The following is a 13,773-nucleotide window of genomic DNA, read 5'->3' as shown; positions in this document are numbered from 1 at the left end:
TGGGCTGCTGGCGATGAACAGCGCCGTCGGGTGTCGGCTTTGTCGGGAGGCCCAGCAATGATGCCCCTGAAACGATTCGGTACCGGTTACAGCGGGTAGCCGTGAGCAGTGTCGCGGCCACGGTCGCCAGAACTTGAGGGAGAGTGCAAGCCAAGCGAAGCCAAGCCTAGTCGCGCTCGCCGCTCGGGTCGCCATCGCCACCGCAGCGCCCCTCCCGGCGAAGGAGTTCGGCGGGAAATCCGGAAATATCCCCTCGGCAGTCCGGGCCCCGGGAAGCGTAGCGTGGGAAAGGGCCCCGATCCAGCCGGCCGGTTGGCCCAACAGTGCCACAGTGACGTCAACAGACACTTCCGCCAGAACGGCGAGAAAACGAGAAAAGACACTAGACATAACATTAACAAGTAAGCGACTTCAAGGGACTGTTTACGGCCTGTGTCATTCTTCTGCTTAACTCGGCGCTCTGGTGGAAGTGTCTATTTCATAACAAAAACGGAGCAACTAACACCATTCCTTTACAAAGCAAACAATGTCGTGCAAACAGATTGTGGAGATATTTTTCCTTATAAAACGTTCTCTCACTGTGGCAAAAAGGTACGGGAAATTCTGTTGATCTTTTGGCCAAGATTCTCCGTTGGACCTTACAGTATTCTCTATAGGACCATACCGTCTTCTCCGTTGGACCTGACAGTTTTCTGGAAGGCTGTATGAGCCTACGGAGAACATGTCACGGTCCTACGGAGAATACTGTGGGGCTCCACGAAAAATATTTACTGGAGGGCTGTGGAGAATTATCACAAGGTGTGCACAAAATTTTCCGTAGCTTTTGGCCGCAGTGTTGGTGCCTTGAAAAAGAAAGGTCCAAACCGATTCATATATAAAGAAATTAAGCTCGTGTCACCTCATAAATAAGTACTTCGTACAAGACTGCCAAATTCACTGCTAGAAGTTTGGAGTGTAGAGTCTAACGCGTTAAAGGGAGAGCCTTAAAACGAGTCTCGGCAAAAGTTTGTCGCGTCAAAGTTGAACGACAAATCTAACCCGTTTCTTCAGCAAACCAATTGAAATTGCTTCTTATATATTGGGTTTTAAAAAAAAAAATTACGTTAACGAGTTACCTTTACGACTTTGTCAGAAGCTTTACGCGACATTGATGAACTAAAATTAACCTTTAACATTTCCACCGTAACGTGTGTTTAGATTAGGGTCGCTACGCCAAAAAGTTGTCCACTTTACGGCGTTCCAGAACCAAAAGTTCCATGCTGCACGCGTGCATCTCAAGGAAACATGGGCTTCATACACGGTCAGCTTACCTCACAGCCAGTAGTCGCAGCAGGCCCCTGTCTCCTCGGCTCGAGTGTCAGGCTAGAGCAGCACTCCTCGTCGAGGCGCGGTGCGGAAGCAGGGCACTCAGCACGCGGAGAGTGGCGGACTCACTACACTGCACAAGCACGGACCGTGGACGACACTCAACTGAACTGCAGCGGCAGCGATGCCCGCTTAAAAGAGCCGTGGTCTGGTCAGGGTTGCCGGACTCGACCGCGTAGAGTGCGCCCAAAGCGGGTGCCCCGAGCGCGCCCGAGTGCACTGTGCACCGAACCACCCGATCCTGTGCACCCCAGTCGAGTCACGACCCGAAGCCGCCCGGGAAAATTTCCGGCCGGGGAGCTTACTCGGACCCTCGTTCGGCCTGGAACCCTTCTTCCTGGAAACCCCGCCCCGCGAGGAACATTTCCTCGGCGGAGGACCAGATGTGGCAAGTAAGAAGCTACAGCGCCAGGAGGGCAAACTTTTCCACGCCCCGGGTCAATCCCCTGCGAGGAAGACAACCTGCAATACATTGACCCCCCCCCCAAACTTTTGTGACGTTTCGACGCACCTGTAACCCTGGTTGCACCATTTATGTGACATCTCCACTCTTGTTAGTTTGGTTTGGGTTTAAATTAGGAGATTCTGGAAGGCCCATGAGTCAGAGGGAACTGAAAATTCATGCTCTTTCGCTCTGTGCAAGGGTTTTACACACTGTCGCAAAAAGGTACGGAAAATTCTGTTAATTTTTTTGCCAGAATTCTCCATAGCCCTCTTATCAATACTCTCCGTAGGCTCTTACACTATTCTCCGTAGGGCCGTACAGTATTCTCCGTAGGACCTGGAAGACTGTATAGTCCTACGGAGAACGCTGTAAGGTCGTACGGAGAAAATTGTGCGGTCCTACGGAAAATACTGTACGAGCCTACGGAAAATATTGACAAGGGGGCTACGGAGAATTACCACTACACTCTACCAAAAATGTCCTGTAAATGCCGTTAATTTATTACCAGTTTTCACTGTAGGCCAATTTACAGCGTTTACTGTGCTCACGGGATTCACTGTGATCTTGTTCGCGGTGTTCACTGTGATCTGGTCCCCAGTAAACACTGTGAGTTTGACGCCGCTGAGCACCGAAGTACTGCAAATCAGGCTCCAATTCACGGGTTTACTGTGGCCAGATCACAGTGAACACTGTAACCGAGATAACAGTGAACGCCGTGAACTAGTTCACAGCAAACACCGTGAATTGAATAACTGCAAACATTGGTAATAAATTAACGGCGTTGACAGGACATTTTTTGTAGAGTGTTCGCTGGCGGAGGCAGCTTGGTGCAGTCGATGCCACACTTGTGGAACAGTTTATACCTTTTAAGTTGATGTTCAGCTGCTTTCAGTGGGTGAAAAAGAAGCTCACATAAATGAGGAATATCATCAAACGGCTCGATTTTTCAAATGAACTTTAATTTTAGAGCCTCAGAGGAAGTTTTACGGAGGAACACCGCTCGTGCCGCTCGTGCCGACAACTGATTGTTTGTGTTTCACTTGGTATTTATACCAACAAGCTTTGCTCAAAAACCAAGAGCCAGAAACATAGATTTGAACAGGCTGAATGCAATCAGCCCACTAAAATTGACATTTGTCGAGTTTTTAACCTTGAAATGTTAAAGTGAAAGGTACGGACCAATCAGGGAGCGGCGTAACACATGGATCCCAGCCGGGCATAAAGCAGTTGGTCTATGGATATAGTTGATTGTCTATGGCGAAATCCATGCACGGTGCGATTTTTGCGATTTAGCGATTTTTTGCGATTTTGCGATTAATCGCCGAGGTTCAAAAACCGAAATCGCACCGCGATTTTTTGAAAAAATCGCATCGCACCTGCGATTAATCGCAAAATCGCCCGTCCCTAATTACCACAAGCTGTTTACAGAATTTTCCGTAGCTCTTTGCCGCAGTGCAAACAATGGCCTAGTTTGCACAATGTGGAAGAAGTGCGAAACCTTTGGAGTTGCGAGGAGGATGGTTTCACGCGTTCTCCAGGACGTTGCCACCACCTGTTACAATCCTCCCCGTGCAACGGCAAGGGGCATGCGGAAAAGACTGTAAGTTCTTCGGAGAATATTAAAGAGGCTACAGAAAATGTAGGGTTTTGGGTTCAGACAATCATGGCAAAAAAAAATTAACCGACTTATCAGTACGGTTTCTTTTTTGCCACAGTGTACAGTCGACTCCCGTTAGCTGGCAGGGCAACCGGGAGGCGCGTTGGAGAACAAACGAAAAAGTCAAAAACAAAATCCAACGCAAATATGTCAATTCGTGATGCATACGGCCCGGACCAGTGGACTCGTTAGCTGACCGGCGGGACATGCCGACCGTTGTGGTAAAAATTCGAATTTTGGGGTGCGGTTTTTTTTAGACCATGTGTCTTTTTAACTCGTCAATGCATTTATTTTAAAAGATCGTTACAAAAATAAACAGGAAAAGTTTTAATATTTCTACCGGAATACACGACAAGCGAGGGGATTAAGCCGCCGGTAATCCCACTGCAAAGCTAGTGGTAAGTTTGCTTGCCACAAATTTGGCAAGCCGTTTTGAATGCCAAATTTTGGCAAGTATCTTGGGAGTATTTCTGGGCAAAGCTTGCCCAATTTCGGCATTCAAAACGGCCTGACAAATTTGTGGCAAGTCAACTTATCACCGGTTTTGCAGTGCCCTCGCCGGCCAGCCAGACCCTCGGCCGGGCTGGGCCTGGCCGCGCCGCCCGAGCCGAGGTGGTGGGGATGACTCCGTGCCGACTAGTATCGAGTGGTCTCAAAAGATCTTAGTATCTGGTCGTTTCCGTTAAAAGAATCTTTATCTAAAAGTCCAGTGAATTTCACAAAGTTTCATCATTTGGGACGGGAGAGAGTCAACGGAGCATATTTTGAAAAGCACGAGTGGTTTCTTTGATCTTTCATCTTCAAGTTTGTGTGACTTTAATCACGAATTATTTTCATTTGTAGATGTCTCAAAAAATCCAACTAAGCGAAAATTGCTTGCGTTTCAGATAAGGTTCTTTGTACGAAAACGACAAACGACCAGATAGATATTTAGAATAGGACCCCTCAATATCATTCTAGCGTGAACAAGGGACAGTCGTTTTCGTATAAAGAGCCTTATCTGAAACGCAAGCTAAATTCGCTTAGTTTGATTTTCTGAGACAGCTTCATAGGGCGTTAAAGGTTTTTTTTTTTTGTGAACAACGTTTTAGCCTTAAAAGTATAGTAAAATGTGTTTGTTTTCAATTTCCCTATTTCACGCGAGAATGGCGGGGCTTCTGTGTGTCCGTTTCAAATCTCAGCCAAATCGTTCAAAAATTGCGGCCTGTACCCTGCAAATCGTGTATCTTTGCACTGGTTTCGAGGATTTCGAGACATTCGAAAGAGCTGCAGCCAACGTGTCTCCAAATGTTGGTCTTTTTAATCTTAAATGAGAGTATCATAAAGGTCCATAATCAGTTATGACGTGCCTTACTTCTTCCGTCCGCAAAACAACCCGCCTAAAACAATATTTAAACCTCGCGTGGTGTATACTCCCTTCTAGTCAAAAAGAATGCAACAACAATGCGATTGGTCTTCGTTTGGCACTGCTGAAAGATCCTTTGGTTTTTTACGGAGATTAGTAGATTCAGGAACACACAACGTAAATTTCCGAAAATCCTTCGCAAATTTTCAGAGGTGATGCTTAAAGCTTATTTTAGTCAATACTATTGGGCGTGCCAAATTCACAGTTAAATGTAATGGTGCTGAGTGGAGAACATTTTGTTTGCTAATGAGAAATGGGATAAAGTTATTGTGCCTCAAGTGTTTAGTCGAAGATCTCTGCAATAATGTTATGCTCGAACTTTGACAACGCTTCCGCGTCATTCTTTCTTTTTAAAGTAAAACAATCCATGAACAATCGTGTAATGTGAGTTGATCAGTACACATCAGAAGAAATTTAAAAACCGTTTCCTTTGAATAATATTTTATTGATTATCGCCGTACTGCAATATGAAGAGCACATTGAAATCACCAGTTGAGTATAAATAATTTAACTAAAAGGGTTGACAACAGTCCCTTTTATAAAAGCACCAAAGGTAATAATTGTAGATAATACAACTAAAATCCCGAAACTTTAAGTATCTATGAAGCATACTTCAAACCATGGGAATCACATGATTTTTCACTTGTCTCGAATAAGGTTAGTGCCAGAGTTCATAAAAGATCACGTGACTAGAAACCTAGCCGAATCGCGTACAATCATTTCACAAATTATTTGAGTGCTCTGGGTGTCAGAATAGCCGCTTTTCATATGAGAAGAGGCTGTGAACGTTGCCTTCCTGCTGGGCAGAGTTTGAACGTCGCTCCAACCGAACTTCACCAGAGTACATCATGGACCTGCAAAGGTGGAATAGAAAGATGTCAGAAAATGCTTAATCCCCTCATTTTCAAGCACACCCAAGCTCTACGCTGCAAATCCAAGTATCTGTGGTGCGAACCACTGTGTCTCAAGCCTACAAGTTTGAGACACGGCTTCTCTCACTACTTGCAAGCGTGGGTCCTGTGGCATTGAACCATACGCATCAAGTGTGCGACAAACAGTGTTTGATGTGAGCATGAGACACACTTGCAAGCGCGAGACAAACGTGGCTCACACTTGTAGGTGTGAGACACACTTGCAAGCGTGGGACAAACGTAGCTCACACTAGTAAGCGCGTGACACGAAGTTTTGCACTAAAAGGAGTGCGACTGTCTCACACTTGGATTTGCAGTGCAAACCACAATCCCTCACCTTAGGGCTGAAAGGCTGCGTGATCCAATGTCCTGGCATCCATGTCTGATGCCGCATGTGAGGTACGGAAGGAACCGCCGCACTGATCCTTTGTCAACAATAGCACCACTGACACCTTGTGCTACTTTCAATTTGTCCAATTCACTGAAAAAATTAACCAAACATAAACACAGCAATTAATATATTTTTACAGTATGAAACAAAAACTCCTCACAATTCCATACGAACTCACTTGTGGAAGTAACGGTCCATGGCTGCTCCCTTGGCATCCTTGCGGTTCATGGCCTCCAAACTGCCCATACCACGGTATTTTTTGAGTCTGACACCATCAGAGAAAAAGTATTCTCCCGGAGCCTCAGATGTACCAGCTAATAAGGAGCCCATCATAACTGGAAGCCGAAAGTATGTACTTGTGAATTAACAGAGGCGAGGACTGGAAAAGCGAGACTCAAAGTGAGGCTGAAAATGTTACCTGTGGAAGCACCTAAAGAAAGGGCCTTGATGACATGTCCCACATACTGGATGCCACCATCGGCTATTACAGGTACACCAAATCTTCTTGCGTACTCTGCTACCTTGTAGACAGCTGTCCCTTGAGCCCTTCCAACAGCCATAACTTCTTGTGTAATGCAGATAGAACCCGAACCCATACCTACACGAATACCATCAACACCAGCATCAATGAGGTTCTTGGCTTGGGCAGCAGTCACCACTGTTAAAAGGAAAACCAAATGCGTTTTACGACAAGTTCACAGTAATATATATGCAAGTGATTCAGTTGAGAATAGTCCCTACCATTTCCTCCAACCACTTGGATTTCAGGATAGGTATGTTTAATAAACCTTATCATATCCATTTGAAATATGGAGTTCCCCTGAGAAGAATCCTGCAGAAAGTCAACAATAAGTGATTGGAGTAATTAAAATGTACAACACCAACATTCAACCAGGACGGTTTTTTTGTTTTACTAAAAATGAGAACTTACAAGAACGACAACGTCCACTCCGGCAGCAGCAAGAAGGCGTAATCTTTCCTTGTCATTTTCCCTGGTTCCAATAGCTGCACCAACCAAGAGCTGTTTATTGTCATCTTTGCTGGCGTCGGGATAAGAGCGGGCTTTCTTCAGATCGGTCCGAGCAATTAATGCCACCAATTCATCAGCATCGTTGACTATTGGTAATTTGCCCTTCTTTGACTTCTCGAGGACATCATTGGCCTCTGTTAGTGTAACTTCAGCAGATGCAACGACAAGATTTTCCCTTTTGGTCATGACCTGCAATTGTTCTTGAAGATTAGATTGGAGTTGAAGAGACTATCATGCATTTGCAAAAAGCGACAAGTATTATCACAACATGCTTGACATAAGACTCCTTCATGAAAGGGTGCTAAGCATTTAACTGCAAAAAGAAAATCATACTTTCTAGAATATTTGTACCAGCAGTTTTGTTTTTCGGTCTTCAGTTGCTCACTGTAAGATGAACTTAAACTCACAGTTAGGACTCCACACCCCCCAGGAGTTTCAGAGTTATTGAGGTTTACGTAACAAATTTAGTATTTCTCCTAAATTCTCCTCACGTAAGTTTCCAGTCTTGAGCTCCTGTCAAATCTATCTTAAAGAAAAATTGAACGAGATCATAAACTTCTTACAAAATGTCTCTTAGTTTTTTTAGCAGAAGTGATCGAACATGCAACAATTTTAAATTCAACCAAAATCATAATTCTAGCTATGTTTTTCAGGACTTTGCTCTCCAGTTAAAAAACTTGCAGAGATATTGTAATAAGGCTTTGCTACCCTTTGTATATATTATATAGGATCAATTTGTCAGGAGCTGCAGGTCGAAAAAAACTATTTGATATATGCGTGGAGAGTTTGAGAGAAACAACTACATTTGTTACGTAAACCTCAACGACTCTGAAACTTTTTGGAGTTGGAGGTCCTAACTGTAGATTTAAGTTCATCTTGTAGTGAGCACCATTAGACAAAGAAACAGAACTGCTGCCAGAGTTATTTTTGCAGAGAATGTACAGTGAAAAAAAAAGGCGGGTGCGAGCTAAAGACGAGCCATACTCTACAAATCAAAAAGCATACATTGTACGCTCTACCTGGAGCATTCCTAAAAGCACGCTCTAGCTAGCGCATGCCTGCCAAGCATGCACTTACTAGTGCATACATGCCATTTACACGCTTCCTGATGGAGGCAACTCACTATCCCTTGAGCACTAGAGTTTGCGTCAGTTAGCGTGTACATGGCATGTATGCACTAGTTAGTGCATGCTTGGCAGGCATGCGCTAGCTAGAGCGTGCTTGCAGGCATGCTCCAGGTAGAGCATACTATGTACGCTTTTGGATTTATAGAGTAAGCATTTGGGCATCAAATATACTCACGTCTTCAAGCTTGGTGTTTTGGCTGGGCTTTTCTTCCAGAAAGTCAATGTCACGCGAAGTGACCATACCCAAAAGTTTGCCACCCAATTTCCCTGTGTTCGTCACTGGGATTCCACAGAAACCATGTTCCTTCTTTGTCTCCAACACATCACTCACCTGGTAAAGCAAACAAGTGTTTTTCCATAATTAGTACAACAAATGGATTTGACAAGAACAAGCACTACTGTAAAGATTGTTCTCAACCCAGGGATCAAAACCCGCGTCTCGAGAAACGAAAGGGAAGAATTTATTTCACTTGAAACAGTGGAAGTGATGAATAAGGGGGCCTGGGGCGGAATAGCAGATATGTACGTAATTATGCAGAATTAAAATAATAAAGATAGTTCTAAGAAATTACTTACAAGATTGTTGGGTTTCAGCACCACTGGGTCTCGGATGAAACCGTGCTTGTACTTTTTAACTTTATTTACTTCGTTCGCTTGATACTCGGGTGTGCAGTTGTGATGAATGAACCCGATACCGCCACACAGCTAAAAACACACACACAAAAAAAGTGTAAATAATAATTATTTTAAGTAATCTGCAAAAACCTGTCATATAACAGTGCTAGTGACTTACAGCCATTGCAATTGCCATCTCAGATTCAGTAACCGTGTCCATAGGCGAGGAGACTAGAGGGGCCTTCAATGTTATCCTCTTGGTGAGAGCCGAAGTAAGATCCTGCAACACAACACACAGTTTCAGCATTGATTTAGTACAAAATCGGCCTTCGACGAAAAAAGACTGACAAACCCAGAACACTGTAACAAACTCATTGGGAGATTACCCAGATTTTATTTATACAGTGCAACGTCTCCCGTTTCCCCTCGAAGAGAGTGCCCAGCGGCGCCCCCGCGCGCAACCGTAAATTAAAGCTTTGTGAAAAGAGTGACGATTTAACTTTTTTTAAAAATACTTCCGATGTCTGAATTGACGGGTAAAAGTCCTTTTCCATTGAACTCGCTCATACACTAAGAGTAGAACCTCACCTCATTTAAGTTCCTGAGTTATGGATGTTTATGTTAACTTTTAGTCGTTTTTCTAAAATTCTCCTCACGTCAAATGATAAACTGACCAGCTATAAAAGTTCTGGTAATCATATATCTATTTTTGCAAAGGAAAAAGGTAGCGTTGCCTTTTTAAAAATATCCCCCTATGTTTTCCTGAAAACCAAGAGACGGCAAAATCTCTCAAGTTTGAAGACAAATAAAAACGGTCCTGCTAGAATAGCCCTTACTTTTTAAATTTGCCAAAGGTATCATTTTTCGTTTCAAAAATAGATATAATTTCCAGAATCTGAATGCTGGGTAGCTTATCCTTTGTCGTGAGGAGAATTTGGAAGAAACAACTAAAAGTTTACGTAAGCCTCCATAACTCGGAAACCGATAAGAGTTGGGGCCCCCAACTCTGGGCATAAGTTCAGCTTCTAGTGATTACATGTTGACCACAAACTGAACTCCCACTGAGGAAAAGTTCTAAGACATGCTAGTTTCACTTTACAGTGTCCGTAACACAGCTGTCAACTTGGAACAACGAGCTTTGCATAAAATTGCGCGTGCGTTTTAAAATGCACGTATTTGTGCGCAACTAAGCGTGTACGTACGTTGATGCGCGAATTCGTGCGTTTCACGCGCCTGCTCGATTCTGTGCCACAGCTATGCACAAAAAAAGGATTCTAAGTACGTAATTTATTGTGAACGGTGCGCCGCACGTCTCTGGTATCTATTGTCTACTGCAAACTAGTTCCGAGGGTCGGTTTCGTCGCTCTGTCTCTCTCGTACCTGGAGGTGCCCTTATATCACCATTTTCAAACGAACTCGCGGGGCGTTTTTAGCTCATGGCTTCTAACACTGGTAAAACTAAAGCGTAACTCTAGGCTTGAGTCAAGCATAAAGTTACGCTTGAACACGTTACACTTGCAATGAAGCATACCCGGGAAATTTCCCCATGCATTTAGGGAATCTTGGCCGATGAGCCTGTTACGCTTGATTTCAAGCGCAAACTGGTTACCCTTTTAAACAGAGGGTAATACTACGCTTTAGTTTTGCCAGTTAACTCGTTCAAGCTAGACGGGTTTGGCTGGAGTCGAGGGGCCGACAACTCCCCTTAGCCGTGTACGAGAGACTATACGGCGGACACACTCCAACACATCTAGGACTCAACCCAACCGTCGCGCGCATCTCGATATCGGAGGGGGAAGAGGAAAGGGAAGCGCTACTCACCACCTGGTCGGCGGGGAAGTCGATGAATCCCGGCAGAATGATGAAGTCACTGCAACAGGCAAAGTTGGAGCGTTAGGAGACTCCTCCCGGACGGCACCAGACCCAAGGTGAAACCGCGAGCCAGTTCGGTTCAGTTTATTCACCATGCATAAACAAGTCTGCAGACACTTGGCAATCATCAAAGACACCTACAGAAACATTAGAATATAGTGCGGCTACCGCGCTTTCCCACGCAATCCAAGTTTTCTTACTCCCAAAATTACTTCAAACCTTGATGTTAATTATACAAAACAACTCGTATAACTTTAAAATTCGACCGGGCTGGCGCTTCTGGAGGCCGTCGGGCAGCCCACCGCAAGAAAAGGGCGCCAAGAGTGAGGCGAGCAGGCACTCATCTGTGTATACTTGCCAAGTACACACATCTATAGGAGGCACGTGGTCTAATACACTCTGCTGATGCAATCAATAAGATGAGAGTGTGCTTTCGTGAATACACTCCTATAGATGTGTACTTACTCACGTTCACTACTATTAATGTGTACTTGTCAAGTACATTCCTACAGAAGTATACAAAGTACACACAGCACTCTACAAACTCAAATGTGTACTAAACATGCTTCAGGTTGAAGCACGCCAGCAAGTACGCTCCACTTGGAGCCAACCTGGCATGTACAGTCCACCTGGAGTCAAACATGGCATGTACTACTGTACACTCCACGCCGGAGCATGCTTGCTGATACATACGATACCGTGTACGCGGCAATAGAAGTTCAGAAACATTTATTGGGCTCTCCCAAGCGCCAATACAGCAGAGCGGGGACTTACTTGTACGTGAGGCCGTCGCCGTTGTTGAACAGCTGTGCGCCGGTCATGCCGTCCTCGGGCACGCAGTCAGTGCCGCCGCACGTCGAGGAGGCAGTCATGCTGCTCGAGGTGGTGCAGAAAGCTGCGCAGAGAGATGGCGCTCGGATGCTGCTGGGCTGGGCTGCTGGCGATGAACAGCGCCGTCGGGTGTCGGCTTTGTCGGGAGGCCCAGCAATGATGCCCCTGAAACGATTCGGTACCGGTTACAGCGGGTAGCCGTGAGCAGTGTCGCGGCCACGGCCGCCAGAACTTGAGGGAGAGTGCAAGCCAAGCGAAGCCAAGCGAAGCCAAGCCTAGTCGCGCTCGCCGCTCGGGTCGCCATCGCCACCGCAGCGCCCCTCCCGGCGAAGGAGTTCGGCGGGAAATCCGGAAATATCCCCTCGGCAGTCCGGGCCCCGGGAAGCGTAGCGTGGGAAAGGGCCCCGATCCAGCCGGCCGGTTGGCCCAACAGTGCCACAGTGACGTCAACAGACACTTCCGCCAGAACGGCGAGAAAACGAGAAAAGACACTAGACATAACATTAACAAGTAAGCGACTTCAAGGGACTGTTTACGGCCTTTGTCATTCTTCTGCTTAACTCGGCGCTCTGGTGGAAGTGTCTATTTCATAACAAAAACGGAGCAACTAACACCATTCCTTTACAAAGCAAACAATGTCGTGCAAACAGATTGTGGAGATATTTTTCCTTATAAACACGTCTCTCACTGTGGCAAAAGGTACGGGAAAGTGGGGTAATCCGGACGCTTTTTTTCCGTGGTCTTGAGCTTGAATACGCTCGGGGTCAAATGGTATGCAGGAGCTTAAAGTAGGGACCTTCAAAATGTATACATGAAAGCCAAATCTCAGAACGGTTAGGATATAAAGGCGCCTAACAAAAACCTGCACGTGTAGGAATTACCCCAGGCTGGGGCATTCCGGACGAACTATGGGGCAATCCGGACGACCTAAAGTTTGAACTACCGAGCTTACTTTCGCTTCTTTTGATGTGAGCCATGCTCTTAGAAGGCGTACAAGGAAATTTGCGCGAAATGAAATGTTTGATCATACTCAAAGCATATTATTAAGGAAAAGAATTTCTATCAAAACCCCTAAATGACAACACTGTCCGAGTAAAGCTCTTAAACTATAGCTGCAATGCTATTTTATTCTTTCTTTATCCTTCTAACCGGTGGGATGCATGTCCACAATTTTGAACCCACTACCTTAACATTATGCGGGAAATTGAAGAAAATGACCTTATTGTCCGGATTACCCCCACAGGTAGTGAAAAACCTTTGATGTTTCAAGTAAGGAAACGGCGAGCCATACGAGCACTCCGAAACGCAAAAGTAAAGCAATGACCATATAATATGATAAAAGTTTTAGTCATGGGACTGAACTTGACGGTAAGGTACGATAAGTACATGGAAATACGAGGAAAGATGCAGCTTTTGCCTATTTTGATGGTACTCAAATTTCGTGAAGCGACCACAGGCAAACGGTTTGACCTCTACTTGGCGATTGGAATTCTCTGTTAAACTCATCTTTTCCTCTGTTAGGCGGCTTGAGTTATCTCACTCAAACCCAGTGAAAATCGAAGTGTCCGGAATTACACCGGGTCTGGATTACCCCACTCTCCCTACGGGAAATTCTGTTGATCTTATTGGACAAGATTCTCCGTTGGACCTTACAGTATCTCTATAGGGACCATACCGTCTTCTCCGTTGGACCTGACAGTTTTCTGGAAGGCTGTATGAGCCTACGGAGAACATGTCTACGGAGAATACTGTAGGGCTCCACGAAAAATATTTACTGGAGGGCTGTGGAGAATTATCACAAGGGTGCACAAAATTTCCGTAGCTTTGGCCGCAGTGTTGGTGCCTTGAAAAAGAAAGGTCCAAACCGATTCATATTTAAAGAAATTAAGCTCGTGTCACCTCATAAATTAGTACTTCGTACAAGACTGCTAAATTCACTGCTAGAAGTTTGGAGTGTAGAGTCTAACGCGTTAAAAGGAGAGCCTTAAAACGAGTCTCGGCAAAAGTTTGTCGCGTCAAAGTTGAACGACAAATCTAACCCGTTTCTTAAAGTAGTTAGTCAGCAGACGGGGGTAGTCACTAGAGTGTCTTACAATTTGATTTTAAAGGCTTTACGGATACCAA

The 13,773-nt window shown here is 45.1% G+C and overlaps 2 protein-coding genes across 6 annotated transcripts in view; both read right to left on the bottom strand.

The window, feature by feature from the left end:
- LOC117652824 (dihydroorotate dehydrogenase (quinone), mitochondrial-like) overlaps positions 1–1,579 on the bottom strand; it is an 11,103-nt gene extending 9,524 nt beyond the window's left edge. Inside the window, exon 1 of the mRNA XM_034397974.1 lies at positions 1,311–1,579. The gene's annotated coding sequence lies outside the window, so the exon portion shown is untranslated. The remainder of the gene's footprint in view (positions 1–1,310) is intronic.
- Positions 1,580–5,296: 3,717 nt separating this feature from the next.
- On the bottom strand, positions 5,297–13,569 carry LOC117652818 (inosine-5'-monophosphate dehydrogenase-like). Of its 5 annotated transcripts, XM_034397952.1 has the most exons (12): positions 13,549–13,569; positions 11,593–11,814; positions 10,768–10,816; positions 9,125–9,226; positions 8,908–9,036; positions 8,507–8,662; positions 7,106–7,393; positions 6,916–7,006; positions 6,593–6,832; positions 6,353–6,509; positions 6,121–6,264; positions 5,297–5,726 (listed from the first exon to the last, which is right to left on the bottom strand). In XM_034397952.1, exons 1-12 carry the CDS (start codon positions 13,551–13,553, stop codon positions 5,621–5,623), a joined length of 1,689 nt encoding a protein of 562 aa, XP_034253843.1. In that variant the 5' UTR covers positions 13,554–13,569; the 3' UTR covers positions 5,297–5,620. The 5 variants fall into 5 exon arrangements, with proteins under 5 accessions (XP_034253843.1, XP_034253846.1, XP_034253844.1 ...); XM_034397955.1 differs by lacking the exons at positions 11,593–11,814; positions 13,549–13,569 and adding an exon at positions 11,512–11,529; XM_034397953.1 differs by lacking the exons at positions 11,593–11,814; positions 13,549–13,569 and adding an exon at positions 11,430–11,465.
- Between the last annotated feature and the right edge of the window lie 204 nt (positions 13,570–13,773).

This window comes from Thrips palmi, unplaced genomic scaffold (assembly GCF_012932325.1).
Source record: "Thrips palmi isolate BJ-2018 unplaced genomic scaffold, TpBJ-2018v1 HiC_scaffold_7, whole genome shotgun sequence".
NCBI classification, from domain to species: domain Eukaryota; kingdom Metazoa; phylum Arthropoda; class Insecta; order Thysanoptera; family Thripidae; genus Thrips; species Thrips palmi.
Note: the sequence above shows the minus strand (reverse complement) of the source record. Positions and strands in the feature narration are given on the sequence as shown.